The 20,864-nt window shown below is 38.7% G+C and overlaps 1 protein-coding gene and 1 long non-coding RNA gene across 5 annotated transcripts in view; one reads left to right on the top strand and one right to left on the bottom strand.

The window, feature by feature from the left end:
• The window catches only part of Gcc2 (GRIP and coiled-coil domain containing 2), a 48,257-nt gene extending 32,446 nt beyond the window's left edge, over positions 1-15,811 (bottom strand). For 2 of the 4 annotated variants that reach the window (XM_006256375.5, XM_039098762.2), the window contains exons 1-7: positions 13,629-15,811; positions 13,325-13,378; positions 12,322-12,406; positions 11,064-11,131; positions 4,917-5,021; positions 1,335-3,776; positions 643-715 (exon numbers count right to left, since the gene is read on the bottom strand). In XM_006256375.5, the coding sequence (XP_006256437.1) occupies positions 643-715; positions 1,335-3,776; positions 4,917-5,021; positions 11,064-11,131; positions 12,322-12,406; positions 13,325-13,378; positions 13,629-13,640 (2,839 nt within the window). In that variant the 5' untranslated portion in view covers positions 13,641-15,811. The remainder of the gene's footprint in view (positions 1-642; positions 716-1,334; positions 3,777-4,916; positions 5,022-11,063; positions 11,132-12,321; positions 12,407-13,324; positions 13,379-13,628) is intronic. The other 2 variants (NM_001107633.1, XR_005497267.2) reach the window with 2 other exon arrangements.
• Positions 13,647-16,513, top strand: LOC134483908 (uncharacterized). Its single transcript, XR_010061101.1, has 2 exons — positions 13,647-13,897; positions 15,790-16,513. It is a non-coding gene; the product is annotated as an uncharacterized LOC134483908 (long non-coding RNA).
• The last annotated feature ends 4,351 nt before the right edge of the window (positions 16,514-20,864 follow it).

Here is a 20,864-nt window from a genome sequence, read left to right as displayed (position 1 = left end):
TTGAGGAGGAACAACAGAGCTAGTCCATAAGTCACTAAAGGAACAAAAGGAGAGGTGTGATGCTTAACTCTTCTGTGCACTGTACATTTACCATCAGCTACTTCTTGGGACTTTCTGGTCTCCTTGATATTATTTAAAAAAATTCCAGAGACAAGCACACTTCTTGCTAAAATACCGTTTCTTTTTGTGTCATACATGCTACTTTTCAGGACCCAATGGAAGTGATATTTTTCTTAAAACAGGCAACTTTCTCTACTAGCATCATCTCCTGTCCCTATCTAACTACTGAACTTAACTTCTGCCTGTTGACGACTTCTTTGAGCATAGTGTCTGGACGTCGTTTATTCTCACTATTGCTCTTATACAGAACAACTGATTACTCAAAATGTCTATGTAGATAAAAAAAAAAACAAAATTAATTTACAGGATCAATTATGAATAGAATCACAGCCGTATTTTTGTTTGGATTAAATGACAGAAAATGGCATTTGAAAGAGAAGGAAAACAGATGGCAGAGACAATTGGGAGGTGAGGGAAAGGCAGCCAATACTGTATAATTAATAACTCACTATAGTTCTCAGCTATCTTAAACATTAACAAAATATTTGTCTAATTTATGGTGACATATAAAACCATAGTTACCTATTTTTTCTTCCAGCTCTTTTACCAATGAAAGTTGATCATTTTTTACAGAAGGCGATTTCTCTAAGGAATCCTAGATTTTATAGAGGAAAAAAAAACAAAAGAACCCCTAAACCAGAATTCATTTCATTCCCCACAATAAAATTGTCATTTTAATCATGAGAAAATCTTTACCTAGAAAAACCATATAAATAGCAATTTGGTTATTTTTATTTTCTATTGCTAGAGTAAGCAATACTACATTTATTATGTATATGGCCTTTACTAAAATAGTGCCAAAGAGCAAGATGAATAATCCGACACACCCCAAATACATATGTAACAAAGAAATGACTACATGGTGATCACTTCACAACACAATTTCTAAGAGAACTTTAGATTTTTAACTAAAATGGAATACCACTATAGCTCATTCTCTTGATCAAGTATTCTTTCAAAAGAAAAGCAGTCTGTATCCTGAGTGCAGCTGTGACTTGTCCTTGATTAGTTTTGCTCATGACTAGTCGCACTTGACTGAGATACACCACATCAAAGTGCTTATTAATTCACTCGCCAGAAATTTGTTGCTTGAACCTAAATGCTGAAACCTAACTTTTGATTTCAGACTATAAAAATGTTAATTCATATATTTTCCACAATCTATGAGCAGAGCTAAGGATTTATTTGAAATCAATAAAACTCAAAAACAGTACCTTCAGCAGCATCAATTCTGCTCTCACATCTTGTAGCTCAGACTCCCTCTGCTCAAGCGATAGCCTCAGGTTTTCATGTTCTATGACAAGATCCTTTTCATTATGGACTTCATTTTTGCTGTGTAATGACCGCGATAATTCTTCAACCCGAGTTGAAAGAGTCTGATTTTCAAGGCTTGTTTTTTCATTAGTATTCTTCATTTCTAGAATATCACACTGCAGGGCCTCTTTTGTTGATGTGACTTCATCTAATTCTTTTCTTAGGAGAATTTTCTCTTGTTCAGAGTCTCTTACTAAAGCCCTTAGTTCTTCACACTGAACTACACTCTCCTCTTGAAGGCACTTAATCCTCCTTTCTAATTCTAATACTCTCGCATCATATTCAAAGACTAAGTTATGCTTTTCTTCCTTTACTGTCACTAAGGATTCACCCACAGCTTTTAGAACTGTGACAACATCTTCCTCTTCATTATCTTCTAAAATGCTTGGCCTCATTTGCTTAAGAAACTCGTACAACTGAGTTTTGACAAATGACTTCTGAAGTTGCTCATTTTCAAGCAGTTTATTTAAATCATCTCGTTCTTCAACCATTAACTGGAGTTTCTTTTCGAATTCAGCAACATGCTCTTTATAGGCAAAATCTTGTTGAGACTGAAGAGCTTCTAAATCTCTACTCAACTGGACCTTTTCAGAATGCAGTCTATTGTTTTCCTCATAAAGAGACTTGATTTTAGATGACAATGCTTCTTGGTCTTCTGTCATGGTTTTCATTTGAACCATAATGTTTTGGTCATTTTGACTCTTTTCTCTTAATATTTCATCTAGTTTTCCTGTTAATTCACTTACTCTTTGTCTCAGTTCACTGTTGTGCTGGGCGGCTTGCTCTGCTGCTTCCCTGAGTTCTACAGACAGTTTCTGTTCCCTTTCCCATTTCTGATGGAGATCATCTATCTCTTCACGGGAAGTTTTGATTTTACTTATAAAATCATCTTTTTCTTCAGCAAGAGAACTTATCTTTGCTTCTAATTCTTGTAACAGGGTATCTTTTTGACCAAGGCTGGCTAAGTACATGCTATTATCTGCCTTAAGGTTCTTCATGGTACTTTCGAGTTCTGATACCAATTCTTGTGATAATAATTTTTCATTTTCTCCTTGTAGGCGATTTATAGTTTCAAGAAGAGCGTCTTTTTCGTTAAAAGCAGTTCTTAGCTTCTGCTGAAGCTCATGAACATCAGATGCTTGCTGTTGCTTCATTGTTTCAAACTCTTGACTTATTTTTCCAGCAGATTCTCCAAGTTCCGTTTGTAAAATTTCCATCATCTCTCGTAAACTCTCATAATTTAGAACTACCTCTTGCTTTTCATGTTGTAGATTTTCACACTGTTCCTTAAGTCCCTGTATTTCAAACATTAATGCTAACTTTTCTTTTTCTGAACCTGACATAAATGTCTCACTTAGTTCAGAGATTTCTTTCTGATGGTGCTCCTGAAGACGCTGTATTTCTTTGTTATGTTGTTCCACAGTACAGCAAAGCTGCCTATTTAAATCTTCTCGCTCATATTTTAATTTTTCTACTACGTAGCTCTGTTCTTCTTTGGCCAGCAACAGTTCATTAATTTTAAACTCCAAGTCTTCTCTTTCATGGAAAAACTCATCCTTTATATGCTGGGCATCCATTTCAAGTTTTAACTTGAGATTATTCATATAAGTCACTTCATCTTTTAAGATACTATGTTGAGATTCCAGTTCTTTTAATGAATCTTCCAATTGTCTGACTTTATCATACACTGTATGTTCTGCAAAAGGATCTTCCTGTAAGGCCACAGAGCATTTTTGATTCTCCTGGCTTGCATCTGAGGTGTCTTCATTTAAGCTTTCTGATTCACATTGGTAATTCTCTGGAATGGTCTCACTTGTCTCACACAGTGTCACTCTGTTCTCTTTTAGCTTATTTACTGCTGCCTCATGTTCTTTAGCTAATGTTTCCATTTGAGACATCAGCTCATTAACTTCTTCTTTGTGTGTAGCTCTCAGCTGCACAATCTCTTCTTGGAAAGTATTAATATCTTTTTGGTAGTGCTGAGCGTTGTCCTCAATGACTTTCTGGAGATGAATAATCTCTTGCTGTTTTTCATCACTGGTAGCTTCTAATTGCTTTTGTAGACATGACGTTTGTTCCTCAAATGCTGCTGTAATGTTCTGAATCTCTTCCTGTAGTTTTTTAACATTATCTTCAGAGTCGCTCTGAGACTTGAGCTGTTCTAACAGCTCTGCTTGCCTATGGACTGCTCCCTCCAGGTCTCTTTGTAAGGCAGCCTTTTCTTTGCTGTGCTCTGAGTGTACTGCTATCAGTTCATTTTTAACACTTTCCATTTCTCTTACGTAGTTTCTATGTGATTGTTCAAACTCTTTTTGTGTCTCTTCCAGTTTAGTTACAGAATCCTATTACAAAAATAAGGACAAATAAATCTTTGAAGATGAAAGAAATCTCTACCTTTACTAAAGGGTTAGGTAGGTGGGAAAAAAGGCGAACAGAATATATCTAGAGAAATGTGATTCTGAAATTTGAAGAACTTTGTTTAGGGCTTGACTTACTTAGGTAGAACTATTATCATCAATACAAAATCTATTATTTAAAGTAACTAGCAACTAGGAGATCTCTGTATTTAACTATCTTTTTAAAGGTAATAAATTATTTAAGGCCAAAAGCTACAATGTATAGCTCCTGAACAGATTAATAAGAGATATTTTAGAGAAAATATGCTAAAACTTTATAGACAAGAAAGTAACAATGTGCTACTAAATGTCCTAAAACTGAACAGATAAAAAGTATTTAGAGCTGTGAAAAACTCAAAACCTTAATACAAGATTTTTATTAAGAAATGATATGGTTATAAGAAGTTATAAGAAAGATTAAAGTATACAAGAAATAAAATATCAGTTTATCGCTGCATAACTGCTTGCTTTAGTATTATTAGCTGAACAAGTAATTGAACCCAGGATCTCCACACATAGGCAAACATTCTACTACTGGGTCATATCCCTATTTCTCTTTTCATTTTTTGATACAGGGTGTTGCGAAGCTGCTCAAGCTGGCCTTGAACTCATTCTGGATGCTAGACTGGCCCTGAGCTTGTGAACCTCTTATCTTTAGCTCTCTGAGTGGCTGGAATTATGGGTCTGTACTTCCAGAGCTGTTTTGTTTGTGATAAAAGTAGTAAGACTGGATTAGATACCCTTTAAAAAATTAAATTATTTAGTGTGTGTGTGTGTGTGTGTGTGTGTGTGTGTGTGTGTGTGTGTATGAGAGAGAGAGAGAGACAGAGAGAGACAGAGAGAAGATGAATGGATGGGGGTGTGCATGTGCCATGGCACATGTGTGGAGTTATAAACAATTTGTAGGAGTCAGCTATGTCTTTCACCAAGCTTGGAGGCAAGCACCTCTAGGCTGTCCTACTAAGTACTAGCATGTGTATCCATGCTTGGCTAGATTAGATGCTTAAGATACCATTCTGCTGCAAATTCATTACTATTCTGTGTAATTCTGTATAACAGATAAAAGACCACTAAATGTTGTCTTACCTCAACCTCTTGCTTCATTTTAATATTTTCTTTTTTGAGACACAGACACTGTTGTTCAGTCTCTGCTTTTTCCAGAAGAAGAGCATCCAAGCGTTCAGTTAGCACCTGTTTTGGAATGACATGATTTGTCTTTATGAGATTAAAAAAAATGGTATCTTGTTCTCTGTTATCCCCAAACATAATCTTTCAGCCTCATTCCCGGCTCTAAAGCAGAACACCCATGACAGCCTTCCTTGCCCTCTCTGCTCCATGGATCCTAAAAGAGCTCCCTCTTCTAAGCTGCTCTGCCCCATTTGTTGCTTTGTTCCAGATGTTAGCAGGAACTCACTGCTAACCCAAGGATTGCTCCTTTCTGGCTAAAAGTATGCTGAGAGCAGACCCATACCTTTCCAACTGCTCCTGAGATATCACCCTTCTAGTCTTATCCCAAGAGCTATAGCAGGAAACCTACTGTGGTTTCAATTTCTTCCCTGACCCCAACGTAACAGTTCACCAAGACCTCCTCCTCTGTGAGGTAGAGGCCAGCCTGGCCTACAGAGTGAGTTCTAGGACAGCCAGGACTTCATAGAGAAACCCTGTCTCAAAAAACCAAACCAAACAAACAAAATAAAAGAACAATGGGGGAAAACCATGTTAAGGACACAGAAAGCTTTAACATACTTTAAAAAACAATGTGACAGAAGATAAACTAAATCAGAAAGAAAATGCTCTAAAAAGAGCCTGGCTAGGATGCACACCTTAGAAGGTGTGAAAAACAGTTCTGAAAAATGAGATCTCAGAAGCTGGCCTTACCTATGGGAATAATAGTTCAGTAGTAGAGTCCTTTCACCTAGTGCAAGTAAGGCCTGGATATCAATTCCAGCATTATAGAAACAAACAAGACAACATCCAACAATTAGAAAGAGCAGGTATTGTCAATGAAGTGTAAAGTGTGGATCTAAAGACTGAGGATTGGAGGCTATGTAGGGTCAGAGATTAGGAGTACACACTGCTCTTGCAGAGGACCTGAGTTAGGCTTCCCAGCACCCATGTTGAAAGACTCACAATCATTGATAACTCCAGCTCCAGGAGCTGTAACTCATAGTCTTTTGGCCTCTTTGGGTACCTGCATTCTCACACACACTCAGACTCAGATATACTTATATACATAATTTAAAAAAATCTTTAAAAACACTGAGAATTGGACGACATAAAGTAGTTCATACTACAGAGCAGTAGTTCTCAACCTTAATAATGCTGCAACCCCTTAAACAGTTCCTCATGTTGTACTGACCCACAAACACGCAATTATTTTCGTTGCTACTTCATAACTATAATTTTGCTACTGTTATGAATCATAATGTAAATTTCTAAAATGTGACCCCTGTAAAGGGTCATTCAATCCCCAAAGGGTTTGTGACCCACACATTGAGAACTGGTTCTAGAGAAACACCCTGTCACAAACAAGCAAGGAAACAAATAGGAGGTTAGTGGACAAGCTGAATAGGGTATAGTTAAAAGAACAGGCAGGAAATCTTGTCTTTCCTTTGAAAAGACAGACTGACAACACAGTATGACAGCTGACACCTTTAATCCTGGCATTGGTAAGCATAGGCAAGAAGATCTCTGAGTTTGAGCCACCCTGGAGTATGGAGTGAGTTCCAGGACTGCCAAGGCTACACAGAGAAACCCTTTAAAACCTCCCTAGAGGGGTTGGGGATTTAGCTCAGTGGTAGAGCGCTTGCCTAGCAAGCACAAGGTTCAGGGTTTGGTCCCCAGCTCCGGGGGGAAAAGAATGCAAAAAAACCTACCTAGATAACCTTATCTTCTTTAGAAAATGTGTGGGAAGGCAAATCAATAAAATGGAAACCAGATCAACAGGCCAAGTCAGTTCTTAAAAAAAATAAATAGTTAAGACAGGTCTAACAAGGCAGATGAAGGGAATACAGAGGTCACAAATGAGCAAACTAAAACAGGAGTTCTCTATATAAATCATAGTCTACAAAATTAGAGGTATTACATCATCAATAATATTTAAACCTCAAGTGAAATCGATAAAAATTCCTGAAATAACACAGTTTTACTTATTTGAGAAATTATTATAAAACATAATAATCTTTATTAATGAATACTGTGGGATAAAGAAAATAGAAAGAATGAATATAAGTTAGGTTTTCAAGGAGTAGAAAATTATGTTTCATATGAACTTGTCCAGAAGAAAAGCCAAAAAAAAATTGAAGATATACAAAACCGAAAAAACAAAAACAAACAAACAACAACAACAACAAAAACAGTCTGGAGAGATGGCTCAGTGGTTCAGAGCACTGACTGTTCTTCCAGAGGTCCTGAGTTCAGATCCCAGTAACCACATGGTGGCTCACAACCATCTGTAATGGGATCTGATGCCCTCTTCTGGTGTGTCTAAGACAGCTAAAGTGTACTTATATATAATAAATAAACAAATCTTTTTATTGGATATTTTTTTATTTACATTTCAAATGTTATCCCCTTTTCCAAAACAAATCTTTTTAAAAAAGATATACAAAATCAGTGCAATGCAAAAACTAACTGAAATAATTTAGAGAAAGTGTAAATCAAAGGGTCATGTTACAAATCTAGATGTATCCAATCAGGACCACATTTAGTTTGGACACTGTGACAGGGATATTTCTTGAGCCAGGAGTTTGAAGCTGGCCTACACAACATGATGAGCTCCCATTTCACACCGTATCCCCTCCCCCAAATATGCATGTATGTAGATAAATGTGTATGTATGTATGCATGCATGAACATTTGTAGAGTTAAGACAGGTGGTTAGGCCTAGCTAAAGTATGAATGTATGTATGAATATGTATATGAATGTATGTGTGTGTGTGCATATTTGCCTGTGTAAAGGATTTTAATCATATTCCTTTCCTTTCTCTATGGTTCACAAAGAGTTAACCAGACTGGCCAATGAGGGGGTCCTGACTGCCTGGTCAGAGAAGGAAACACTAGCAATAAATCTTTTTTTTTTTTTTTTTTTTGTTCTTTTTTTTGGAGCTGGGGACTGAACCCAGGGCCTTGAGCTTCCTAGGTAAGCGCTCTACCACTGAGCTAAATCCCCAGCCCCAATAAATCTTATACCTAATAACTCCCCCAGCCCCCAAGCTGTTAAGCAACAGGTATTAACTCATCTGAAGCCATCCGCTTCTGGCCCCAGAATAACAGAAGAATCAACGAGATAAAATATTATTTATACTAAGCAACTTTTACTCTCAACAAAACCAAATTTTGCCCTCAGCAAATGCTCCACCTCCTCAGCTGCCTTCTAGAGAGAAACAGTGCTCAGGCAGGCTCTCAGCAGTAAACTTCGTCAACAGTGTTTACGACAAAGAAGAGAAATCTCAAACACTGAAGATAAGGTAGAAAAAAAATGGATAGCTCAGCCAAAGGAAATGTGAAACCTGGACAAAAACAAGCCATCCAGAAACAAGCCATCCAAAAAAGACCAAGCCAAATAGTGGGGATACAAGGAGTAGAAACCCAGGTCAAAGGCATGGAAATATTTTAACAAGATCACAGAACATTTCTGTAATCTAAAGGAGGAGGTAGCAATCAAGGACACTAAATAGACAGGACCAGAAAGAAATCTCCTCATGATACATACTGATCAAAGCCTTAATCGCACAGAACAGAAATGATGTTATTAAAAGCTGCAAGGGAAAAGACCAAGTCACCTATAAAGGCAGGCTCATTAGAAGAATGCCTGACTTACCAACATTAACTAAAGTCATATGAACAACTTAGGTGAAATCATGACCCCTAGTGATAGAAAACAGCAGTAATTAAAAGTCTCCCAACCAAAAAGTCCAGGATCAGACAGTCAACGCAGAATTTTACCACACATTCAAAAAAGGAAAATAGGTCAATATCCTTTATGAATACAGATGCAAATAATTCTTTAAAAATACTTGGAGCTAATACTCATGGGGAGAAGGAAAATCAGTTTTCTACAACAGAGTAACACTGGGTATATCAACCACAAGGCAAGCCTCATACTCAGGGGTAGCTGACCAATCTAAAAACCTATTTTTTTTTGTGCTTTGTTACAGTTTGATTTTTTTTCCCTTGATAGGAAAAGAACATGACATTGGGTGGGTAAGGAAGAGCAGAAGAGCTGGGAGGACTTGGGGGTGGGGTAGGGAAAGAAGATAAGCACAATAAACTGTATGAAGCATTTTAAAATAATTTAAAAGTCGCAACAAAAATAATTTTTATTTCATGCATATGAGCGTTTCCCTACTTGCATGTATGTGCACCATGTGTGACTGGTGCCTGTGGATGTTAGGTTACACATAGGGTTGTGAGCCACCCACCATGTAGCCTTGGGAACCCAACCTGGGTCCTTTTCAAAACAGCAAGTGCTCTTAACTGCAGAGCCATCTCCAGTCCGAAAGGAAAATTCCTGATGAGCATTCAGAAGATGTTGTGGCACACTCTGTAGACTGACTACTGACTGTCTCTGTCTCTATCTCTGTCTCTCTATATCTCCTCTTTAAAAAAAGATTTATGTATTTATATGAATACACTGTAGCTCTCTTCATCTCTTCAGACACACCAGAAAAAATCATTGGATTCCACTACAGATGGTTGTGAGCCACCATGTGGTTGCTGGGAATTGAACTGAGGACCTCTGGAAGAACAGTCAGTGTTCTTAATCACTGAGCCAGCCCGACTGTTTTAATCTTTATAACCAACCACTGTTTTGATATTGAAAAGCTAAAACTAATCTTCTGATCACCTTGGGTGGAAAAATAAGAACAAAGAAACAAAGATAGTCGGTCTCGACTAGTCCAAAGACTCCTTAGGACTTCCTACTTCCATACTTCTGTGAATCATTCTTAAGTTCTTTGAAACTGAGCAAACTTTTGTTGCCTGGTATCATGGCATACACTTTTAATCCCAGTACTAGGGAGGCAAAGGCTGGTGGATCTCTGAGTTAGAGGCAGGTCTGGTCTACAGAGAGAGAGTTCTAGGAAAGCCAAGGGTACACAGAGAAACTGTTTTAAAAAAAGAAAGAAAAACTTGCTGTTCAACAAAACTAAATGTTTACATGTAAAGTTTTACAGCAGGTCATAGCTCTCAATAAAAAAGAAGAGTAGAGTAAGCCTTAAAAAAATAGAAAACAGCCCATAATAATTTACGTTTGCCTGGAATGGTGGTGTATGCCTTTAATCCCAGCACTCAGGAGGCAGAAAGCAGAAGATACCCTGTCTCGATTTCTTTTGTTTTCTTTTTTTCTTTCTTTCTTTTTTTTTTGGAGCTGGGGACCAAACCCAGGGCCTTGCGCTTGCTAGGCAAGCGCTTTACCACTGAGCTAAATCCCCAACAGATTTCTTTTGTTTTAAAAATTTCCTGTGTAATCATTCTTGGGTCCCTGTACGGACAAATCTATCAAAACCAATGTTAATCCAGTCAGTAAGTTTGACCAAGTAACCTAGCAAAGAGGTGTGCAGGATAAGGAAGCTGTGCAGACATTCACAGGATCACTGTCAAAGTGCAGTTTCAGAACTGCAACACATCTAGAGGACAGCCAGAGCAATTCCTTGCAGGAAACAGAAGGTTTCGGGAAGCAAGAGAGCCAAGCAAGTGGGGAGACACACTGGCGCCATCTACTGAAGCTGCAACAGGTCTGCAGTGACTGTCACAGGTGCAGGAGGAAGGAAATAGGAAAGAAAGCAACGTTAAAGTTAAATGGTACAAAAACTAATGATGACACCTACTGGTGCGGATCTGGCAAGCTGAGTTGAGATTACAAGGGGAATGTTAATATCCCCCACACTGCCTGAGGCAGCTAGAAGTGAAGCTATCAAACGTGGTTAAGCAGTTATCCAATGTATCTATCACACAATGTATCTATCAATATCTATGCACACGATGGCCTACACATGGCCACGTTTCCTGAGGAGATCAGGGCAGGAAAGATACCGAAGCACTGACTAACAACTTTCTGTTTGAAATGAGTCAACAGCTCTCCCCCATACTACCTTCACTCTGAGTCAAAGAACTAATAGACTAAACCAAGGCCAGTAATGAGGTGATTGAACAGAAAGCAAGATCGTCTGCAGCAGGGAGAGAGTCCTCAAAGAAATCTTATCTATAAGTGAACAAACAGTGCTTCATTACCTTAATCATATCATCAGTTCCTCCGTCAACAGGTTTTGATTTGAGCTCTTCAACTTCTTTGTCTAATTCTAAATAATAAAAGTTCCAGTTCAAAATTACTAAAATATTCACTACCAAACTGACAAGTACATTCTAAGAATCCCAAGCCTATAAATTAGAATGCATTTAAGAAGTCAGTACTTGGAGAAGTAGTAACTTCATTCAAACAATAGCAATTTTTTCTTCTCCCTCTAAATATGAAAACTTTCATTTGGAAGAGTAGTCTAAGTATTTATTACCCTGCTTTAGTGCACATGAATAACTGCGTTTCATCTGAAACTATACACACTTCTTCCCTCTCTGCCTTCCCTTATTCATCCACATATATGCAGAGGGCTTGCTATGCTGTCCAAGTTGGTGTTGAAATCCTGGGCTCAACTGATGCTTCTGTCTTAGCCTCTAGAATATCAGGGACTAGGTGTGTGCACCACTGTGACTACCTTGAAAATTTGGATACATGTTCCATACATTCTATTATTTTTGTTATAACTATCTACTGTATAATCTTAGAGCAATAACTAAACACATATCAAATACATGTATTAATATGAATATTTCTTCAATACATGTCTAGTCCCAGAGCTTAAGTCATCTCCCCAAATAAATTACTTGTCTACAAACTGTTCCAACTTCTAAAAATAAACTTGTCTGTTCTGGTTAGAAAGAAAAAAAAACCTTGGCGCTTAAAATTTTAAGTTAATGAGAATTCAAGAGTTCCCCTAATCATACTAACAAAAGATACTAATATTAGTTTTCTTTTGGAATAAAAAAAGATATTAAATAGGGAATCAACCAACTTCAGCATGTACATATAATTCAAATTTCTGAGAATGTCTTGGGGATTACGTTTTGCGACTTTTATATTCCAGCTGATTTCTCTAAAAGACATAGCTAATTTAGAAGAATTTACAATTCATGTGAAGTAAAAGAGGGTTTCATTTTACCATTGAAAAAATATTCCTCTGGGTGGAGACATGGCTCAGTGGTTAAGAGCACTGGCTGCTCTTCCAGAGGACCTGGGTTCAATTCCCAGCACCCACATGGTGGCTCATAACTGTTTGTAACTGCAGTTTCAGGGAATCCAAAACCCTAACAAAGACATACAGATAGACAAAACATAAATGCATAAAAAAAGAATTAAAACTTCATTTGTTCCTTTATTTATTCAAAGGCTGGGCATGGTGGTCTAATGAAAAAACTGTAATTTCAAACCCAGTACCTGTACACCTTGCTTTGGCTTTCTGTAGGAGCATCATCTGCTTCTTGGCAAACTTGATGAGATCTTCTCTGGGCAATGTTTCTAGCTGAAAGATGTAGTTGTGTTATTGGCTTTTATAACCCATGCTTCCAGTATGCCCACCAAAAGAAACACAGTATCTGCCTAAAGATAGAAACACTTTAAATATTCAAGCCAATCATATTTTTTAAATTGACAGTTTTGATAACTAAAAGTAATTAGATGAATTGAAAATCAAACAAAACCCCAGCATAAAACTCTTACAGAGAACATTAAGTTCTCTAATTGTACAAGCAGGGGCTGAAACTAAAGATTCCTAGAGCTGTAAAATTCATTCTGTTGTAGGTTGAAAGTCTAACTACATTTACATGTGAATCAGGTCACATTTAGACCTTGACTATAACATTAGGGTTTACTAACTGAAAACCACTTCATCTTTGTGAACGAAGTTTCCTCATCTGCAGAATGAGAAGAGCGAAGTTACTTATTTCACGAAGCTTACGTGAAAGAATCCGGTGCTTAGCCTGGAAATCAGTCTGCAAACAATACATTTTGGTAATAAACCACTACCTTTCCGAATCATTTAGCATTAAACACTGTAGTGCTGCAAGAACAACCTTATTCAACCATCTTTTAACTATGGAGCTGGAGCCAACAGGATATAGCTCCTTGATTCTTCCTTCCTCTTAATCCCCACTTCATCGTGTCACTGTGTAAACTTTCATAAAACAGACTAGCTAAATGTTTGAAAAACAGCAGGATCTTAGCATAGTGCTAACACGGACCAGGAAGTAAACAAACGGCTCGCATATCAGGAAATTAAAAAAGAATAGGAAATCTGTAAGTGATAGTAAATTAAAATGGAACTCCCCGAGGAAAGGTTAGTTCTTTAAGAAAAAAAGAAAGAATTCTTCCCACGCCAAAGTTTTCCAATTCATTAACCTTATGCCCTACGGGGAACCTGGCGGCAGAATGCTCTCCTCACCTTGGATTTCGGGGTCCCGGAGGGTGCTGCAGTCACAGCATCTTGAGCAGAATCCTGTAAAACAAACCATCACAAGAGCTCACCCCAATTCCAGGTACAAGGCAGCCAATTAAATTTGTGGTGACGAGGACCCCTTCAGGCGGTAGGGGCCAGAGCTGGGCCGTCGCCGTAGCAAGAGCCAGCACCAAGTTCAAAGTCGAGCGCCGCAGCGGGGGTCCCGCCGCGAAGGCGGGGACAGGGTGCAGGCCGTACCCTCCCACTCCTCGAGAGGCACGGAGGGCCAGCGGAGAGGCGCGATACCCACCGTTACCTCCATCGTGGCAGCGACCCGCGGCCACCTCGGCCTTTTCAGGCGTCCTAGGTACTCCGCCTCTGAGGCGGCGGAGCGCGGGTCAAAGGTCTTGCAACGAGGCGACTACGCCTCCCCCGCGTCTCCAAGGCTACGCAGAGCGGCACTTCCGCTTCCTCCTGGGTGTCTGGGAGGAAGTTCTCTGTGCGCAGGTCCCCTGGCCAAGCCAGAGCATGCTGAGTCGCCCAGCACCGTCCTGTGCCTAGGGACAAGCTTGAGCACAGGTTCCTTTTATCACTTTGTTTCCTAGTTTTTAAAAATGTGGTTTACAAATTTAACTATCCAGACTAGTAGGCATATGTGAAACAAATAGTTTAATGTGACTTAATTCTGTCTTGTTCAAAATAGTTTCCTTTGTGAATAGTAATTGGGAATAAATCACGGGATCCATTACGTTCCCAGGAGTTTCAAAATGGTGGCATGCTGACTCTGTATTTCCAAATATTAATTTACGGGCTAAGGTGCTTCTTGTGTTGTTAATATTGTCAATTTGAAAGGACCTATAATCATCTAGGAGACAACCTCTAGCATGTATGAGAGAGATTTATCTAGACAAGATTAATTGAGCTATGGGGACCCACAGTAACTGTGGGTGGCAGCATTCCACAGACTGGTGTCCATGGCTGCATAAAAAGGAGAAATCAGACTGAAAACCGGCATTAATCTGAAAGAATTCACCAAGGTCACAGTGTGGGAAGGTTAAGAGTGACTAGTGTCTGATAAGCACCCTCCCTTGTGATCACTAATGAGAGAGGGCAGGGTAAAGGGATTCAAGGGTTCTGTCAGAGAGTCCTTCCTTTTCCTCATAGGTACTCACAAGGGGATGAAGGCAAGATAAGGAAAACCAAACCAACCAAACAAAACCCCAGAGGACTCTAGAGAAGAAGCAGAGAGTAGAGGGAAGATATTATAATACAGATTTTCATCGTTATTGTCTTATAGAGTGATAACAGGGCACCCCTAGACTGACATAGGCCTTCAAAAAAATCCCTGATATTTTTCTATAGTTAAGCATGGTCTAAACATAAACTAGAGGACAGAAAAAGTGGCTGCGGGTGGGAATATTAGTCAACATGTTGTATTTTCATAGGTGATGGGGCATTCATTCAGCAGGTTTCTCAGGTTGTCTACTTCCAGGTATAGGCATACGCTAATTGCAGGCCCTGGCCTTCAAGCAGTTGGGCCCTCACCCCAAGCAGAGCCCAAGAGTGTTTAAAGTTACATATGGCAAAAGCCAGGTATTTTTGTTGGTTTTGATCATGGCTTCTGGAATTTATATGGCATGATTTTTACAAAATATAAAGGCATCAGAGGTTTTCCATTCAAAATGAAGTTTTCTCCCTGATAATACTCTGAGGGGGAGAAAATTATTACCTCCTCTCAATCCTCATTCCCAATAACAGCACAGCAAGCAACTGGATACCTTCTCTTTTTTCTCTGATCCTTCAGAAACAGTTATTTTCTTCAGTTTAACAGTGGGTCAAATACCTACTGTTAGTCAATTTCCATGCACTATTTAAATTCAGTGAGAAGCTGGCTCTAGAGGTGGGATTTTCCTGTAGATTTTTTAATTGCCCTCTGAAATGCCTTGTTTTGTATCAAACTGGTCTCTCAACTTTGTTTTGGGAGAAAGAAGAACAGCAAAATAGCCCAAGGTAAAAAGCATTAGTTCTTGAAAAGAGCTGAAAAGTAAACTATTTTCAAAAGAGAGTACTAGTGTTTACCCCATGATATAAAAACAGCTTCAGTACCCTGAGCTAGAACTGGCTTGAATATAGGCTCCCTGAGGACTAGTTTTCTTGGTACCGGAAGTTACCACGTAAGCTTCCAGAGGAGGGAAAGAAGTCCTTCCCAGGTATGCCACTTATGAACCACAATAACCAGCACAGCCTGGTAGTCAGAGTTCAGCATGGCAAGTATACCTCAAGGGAAGCCATGCCTTGTACTGGAAACCAACCTAACTGATCGGTGCTACTGAAATTGTAGTTATTGGAAGAGAGTGTACAACCATTAATTTACTAAGCCAGCATAACCCCCTGCAATATGAACACTTGTCCTTGTACATCAGATGGGTTTAGTCTTTACCCCTCTTCAAGGAAACTTTTCTTTGTAACAGATGGAACCACTAAGAAAACCACAGTCATCAGTAATATTCAGAGGGATCCATCCCAAACCACTTCCACACCTCAGAGAAAATTGAGGAAGAAGGGCTGGAAAGATTGTGAGAGGTACAGAATCAGGAAGTTTGGGGGTGAGATTCTGTCTCCTAGTAATGTCAAAAGCTACACCTATAAATCTCACCAACGTGACTGCCCAAGAAGGAACAAGGAATGCATCAATGGATATGGTGAAGTGGGATGAGAAGAGCCAGTTAGGCCCCCACTCCACATAGAGAACTACAGGCATCTGAGGAGAGTTGGGAACAAGAGAGGTGGTTCTTCCCAAGGAAGGGCACGTGAGTTGGTTGTCCAGTAGCAAATAGCCCTGAAAACATACATACAAGTAACATGGGCTAAAGAGGATATAGTTAATAATATATGTGTATATTATATATGTCTGCAATAACAATTCATAAAAAAGCCATGAATTGATGGAGAGCAGAGAAGATTACATTAGAAGGGTTTTGAGGGAGGAAAGAAAAGGGAGAAATGTAATTATTGCTAGGCTGCCCAGGTCGGGGAGACTAAGTCTTTGCACATCAAAGGTTAAGTGAAAAGACTTTTATGGGATGTCCAGGGGACTCCAGTTTAAGAGTAGTGCAAACGAAGCACTTCTCAGAAAAAGCAAACAAGACATGAGGTAGCATTTATAGTTATCGTAAGCAAATATAAGTGCATTAAGAGAATACACCTTGTGTTATGTCTTCTCATCTTTGGTCATACAACAAGAGCCAAGAATATTTCTCCCAGGTCTTTTTTTGCCTTTCCCACATAGATATTGAGCACATGCCAGGGCATTCCCTTCATGTCCCTGCTTTCAATTATCATAGTTTATGTAATTCTTTCTAGAAGGAAGCCTTCTGGAAAGAACATTCTGTACTCCATCCATCTCTTACAGTAATGTTATAGCTTTTGTACATAGGCTCCCACAATTATAATCTCAAAAATAAATGACAAAGAGAGAGACAAATAGCTAGTAAGCTTTTAAAATTTGAAACAGGGTCTCACAATGCAGCTCACACTGTTCTGGAAAACACCAGGTAGAACAGGCTTGGCCTTGAACTCAGATATGCATCTGCGTCTGGCTCCCAAGCACTGATAGTAAAGTTGTATACCCCTATGCTCAGCTAGTAAACATTTAGAAAACTATTCGATGTCTTTGCTATTAAGTAAACACAGATTAAAACTAATTCAAGATTCTATCTCATACTAGGCAGAATGCCATGATCAGGAATACAAGTGACAATACTGTTGTGAATGTGCGGAAAGGAAGCCTCTTCTACACTGTTGATGGGAGTATAAACTAGTACAACCACTATGAAAACATCTGGAGTTTCAAAAAGTTATAAATAGAACTATCATAATGTAACCCAACAATATCACTCATGGGGAAATAGTCAAAGAGCTTTAATTCTTCTGCAGAGATAACTTGCATATCCTTGCTACTTTATTCGCTGCAGGTAGGAAATCATACCAACCTAGATTTCCATCAAGTGTGGAATGGAGAAGGAGAATGTGATACATAGACTCAGTGGAATGTTACTCAACTGTATGAGAACATCTTGAAATTTGCAGATAAATGGATGAAATTTGAAAAAAAAAAGCTAGAACAGTAGTTCTTGATCTGTGGGTAGAGACTCCTCTGGGGATCAAATTACCCTTTCATAGGGGTCTCCTGAATATTTGAAATTTACATAATGATCAATGTAAGTAGCAAATCTACAGTTATGAAGCCACACTGAATAGAATTTTATGATCATGGGTCACTATAATATGAATTAAGGGGCTGCAGCATTAGGAAGGTTGAGACAGACTATATTAGAAATAAAATTTAGAAAGACAGTGTATATATGTTCTCTCTCATATGCGGCTCCTAGATTTAAATCTTTTGTTCCCAGTGTTTAGCTCAAAATCCATATGGTAGTAAGGTAATTAGAACAGGTCGTTGGAGCATACCTATTAAGAGAAAGGAGAAAATAAAATACAGTAAAATATAAATAGACAGGAACTAGGGAATGGCAAGGAAAAACCGTGGAGAGGAGCAGAGGATGGGGAAGTAAGTCAGTGGGAAAAGGCTTAACTAAAATGAAGTGGGAATGAAAAAGCTACATGGAGGCCTAGGAACTTGCAACTTAAGTTAAAAAAAGGTAATTAGGTGCATAGTAGAACACAAAATGGCAATAAGGAATGGGCAAATACACTGAAATAAAGGTTTAAGTGGGGATGGCATCAGATAGGTAAAGGAAAACAGGTTAGAAAGTGTGACACTTCAAATAATGAATGTCCCCCATAGGCTCCCATATTTGCTATTGGCCTTCATTTGGCGACACTGTGTGATTGCCATAGAGCCAGTTTGCATCCCTACCAATATTTAGTAACTATTCTCATTCCCCTATATCCATGAACATTTGTCATCATGTGTTTTTATTAATTTAGTTCTTTTAAAAACTACTAGTCACTATTCCTTGGTTAGCATTAAATCTAAATGTAGTTTTAATAATCATTCCCTTGATGTTAAACTTCTGAAATGGTTTCTTCAGGAGTCCAACCCAGCATCACAGGGTAAGCAGAGGTGGGGGTGTGGGGGAGAGGTCCAAAGCTGCTTACGTTCAGCAATTTCTACCTTCTTTAACTTTTGCTGTTCTGTGGCCCAAAGCCTCTCACTTCTGGTAACTTAATTCCTGCTGATAGCAGCAGGGAATTAGGAACAAAAAGCTTAGTTATCTGAGCTCTTTTCTCTCTGGCTCAAAGACCCCTCACTGGCTTGGAGTTCATTACCTCTTCATGAGTCAGAGAGAAAAGAAAAAAAGGAAGAACATTAGCACATACACACACACACACACACACACACACACACACACACACACACACACACACACCATACACACATATTTTCACCAGACCCAACCAATCTGCTTCATCAATCCTACAAGTGTTCATGCATACTCACATACATACACATATACCTCCACATATATGTATGTATTCATACACACACACACACACACACACACACACACACACACACACACACACACGTCCAAGGATGAAGCCTAACAGTTATTCCTTAATCACAAATCTGTCCCAAGCCTGTTTCTCTTCTTAGTGCAATTTACATTGTATTCCTTATTATACAGCCTTTACTTATTATTCTATGAGGAGGGGGTCTATTTTTGATTCTAATTTTATTACATTTTTCTGGAAAAACAACTAAAACCATTTTCTGAAGCTTTCTTCCTAAAATTATTTGGATCAAGAGCATTAATTCATGAAGTTCATCTTCATGTTGAGCTGCAGGAAATTTGCCCAATAGGGTGGGTTGATGCCCAGGAATAATTAGGCTATGTAATAGTGGCAGGAAAGGCGTCTTAGCAGTGAGAAACAATCGTGGCACAGTCTCTGGGTCTGTGCCTCTCTAGAGTGCACCCATTGAAGCCCTGCAAAATGGTGGGCCTTCTCCAAGCAACTCACTTGCCTTTCCTAGATGGCTTCTGACAGGTTTCTTAGTCATTTGTGTTTTATCTTTTGAAAATGCTATGTTTAGTTCCATTCTGCACTTTTAATTGGATTGATCTTTATTTTCTTGGGGTTTGATAGGTTTTTTTTGTTCTTTGAATATTCTAAAGAGCAGCCATTCTGTCACTGTGTAGGCTGGTAAAGACTTTTTCTCCTTATTATTATTTTTTGTTTATAAAATATTGCTTATAAAACACATTTTATTATAGGTATGAGCACAAGGCTCAGGTGTATATTGAGTTGGCATATTATGTTTTAAATTAAAAATTGATTTTTAAAAATACAGTATGTTGTAGTTACAGTTTCCTTCCCCCTTATTCCTCTACCCCTCCCCTCCTAACTGGATCCTTACCGTTTCTCTCTTTCATTATAAAGCTAACAGACAGGGTTGGGGATTTAGCTCAGTGGTAGAGCGCTTGCCCTGTTGTTGCCCAACAACAACAACAACAACAAAAAACCAAAAAGGGCTGGAGAGATGGCTCAGTGGTTAAGGGCACCAACTGCTCTTCCAGAGGTCCTGAGTTCAATTCCCAGCAACCACATGGTGGCTCACAACCATCCATAGTGAGATCTGATGCCCTTTTCAGTTGTGTCTGAAGACAGTTACAGCATACTTATATATAATAAATAAATCTTAAAAAACAAAAACAAAAACATAAAAAAGCTAACAGACACCTAAGGAATAAATATAAAATAAAACATTATGATTTGTCAAGTTGTAATATGAAAAAACAACTGAATATGGAAAAGAGCAAAGAATAAACATAACAAATGCATATAGATACCGAACACACATGTTCACACATGTTTACAGGAATCCCATTAACACAAAAACCTGGAACACACATGTTCACATGCACAGGAATCCCATCAAAACAAAAAACTGAAACACACATGTTCACACACACAGGAATCACATTAAAATAAAAAACTGGAAGTATATGTTTTTAAAGAGCCCCAATTTGACATTATGTGTCAAAGAACCCCCAAAGATGTCTTTGAATTAATTTTTTTTTGGTTTTGTCTTTTTTTTTTTTTTGGTTCTTTTTTTTTCCGGAGCTGGGGACCGAACCCAGGGCCTTGTGCTTCCTAGGTAAGCGCTCTACCACTGAGCTAAATCCCCAGCCCCTTGGTTTTGTCTTTAAGACTGTTTTGTTTCTCCAGTGAGACTCCCTTGGAAAAAACTAGGTTTTCATTTGCAAGTGACTATCAATTGGAGATTGTTTCTGGGTTAGGAATGGATCATGTGTTCACTTCTCCTCTCTGCTCCAGAACCACAGATGAACGCCAGTCCTGTGCATGCTGCCATTGTCTATGTGAGTTCATATGTGTGCCAGTCCTGTGTTTAGAAGGTCTTGATTTTGGTGTCCTTCATCTTCTCTGGTTCTTACACTATTTCTGCTTCCTCTTCTGCAGTGTTCCTTGAGCTCCGAGGTGAGGGATTTGATTTTTGAAAATAAGAAAATTCTTTTCTCTTTGTATCATTTGTATTGCCTTAACTTCCCTCATTGCTTCA

This window comes from Rattus norvegicus, chromosome 20 (assembly GCF_036323735.1).
Source record: "Rattus norvegicus strain BN/NHsdMcwi chromosome 20, GRCr8, whole genome shotgun sequence".
In the NCBI taxonomy this organism is placed as follows: Eukaryota; Metazoa; Chordata; class Mammalia; order Rodentia; family Muridae; genus Rattus; species Rattus norvegicus.
The sequence above is the reverse complement of the archived record's forward strand: the minus strand, read 5'-3'. Positions and strand labels throughout refer to the sequence as shown.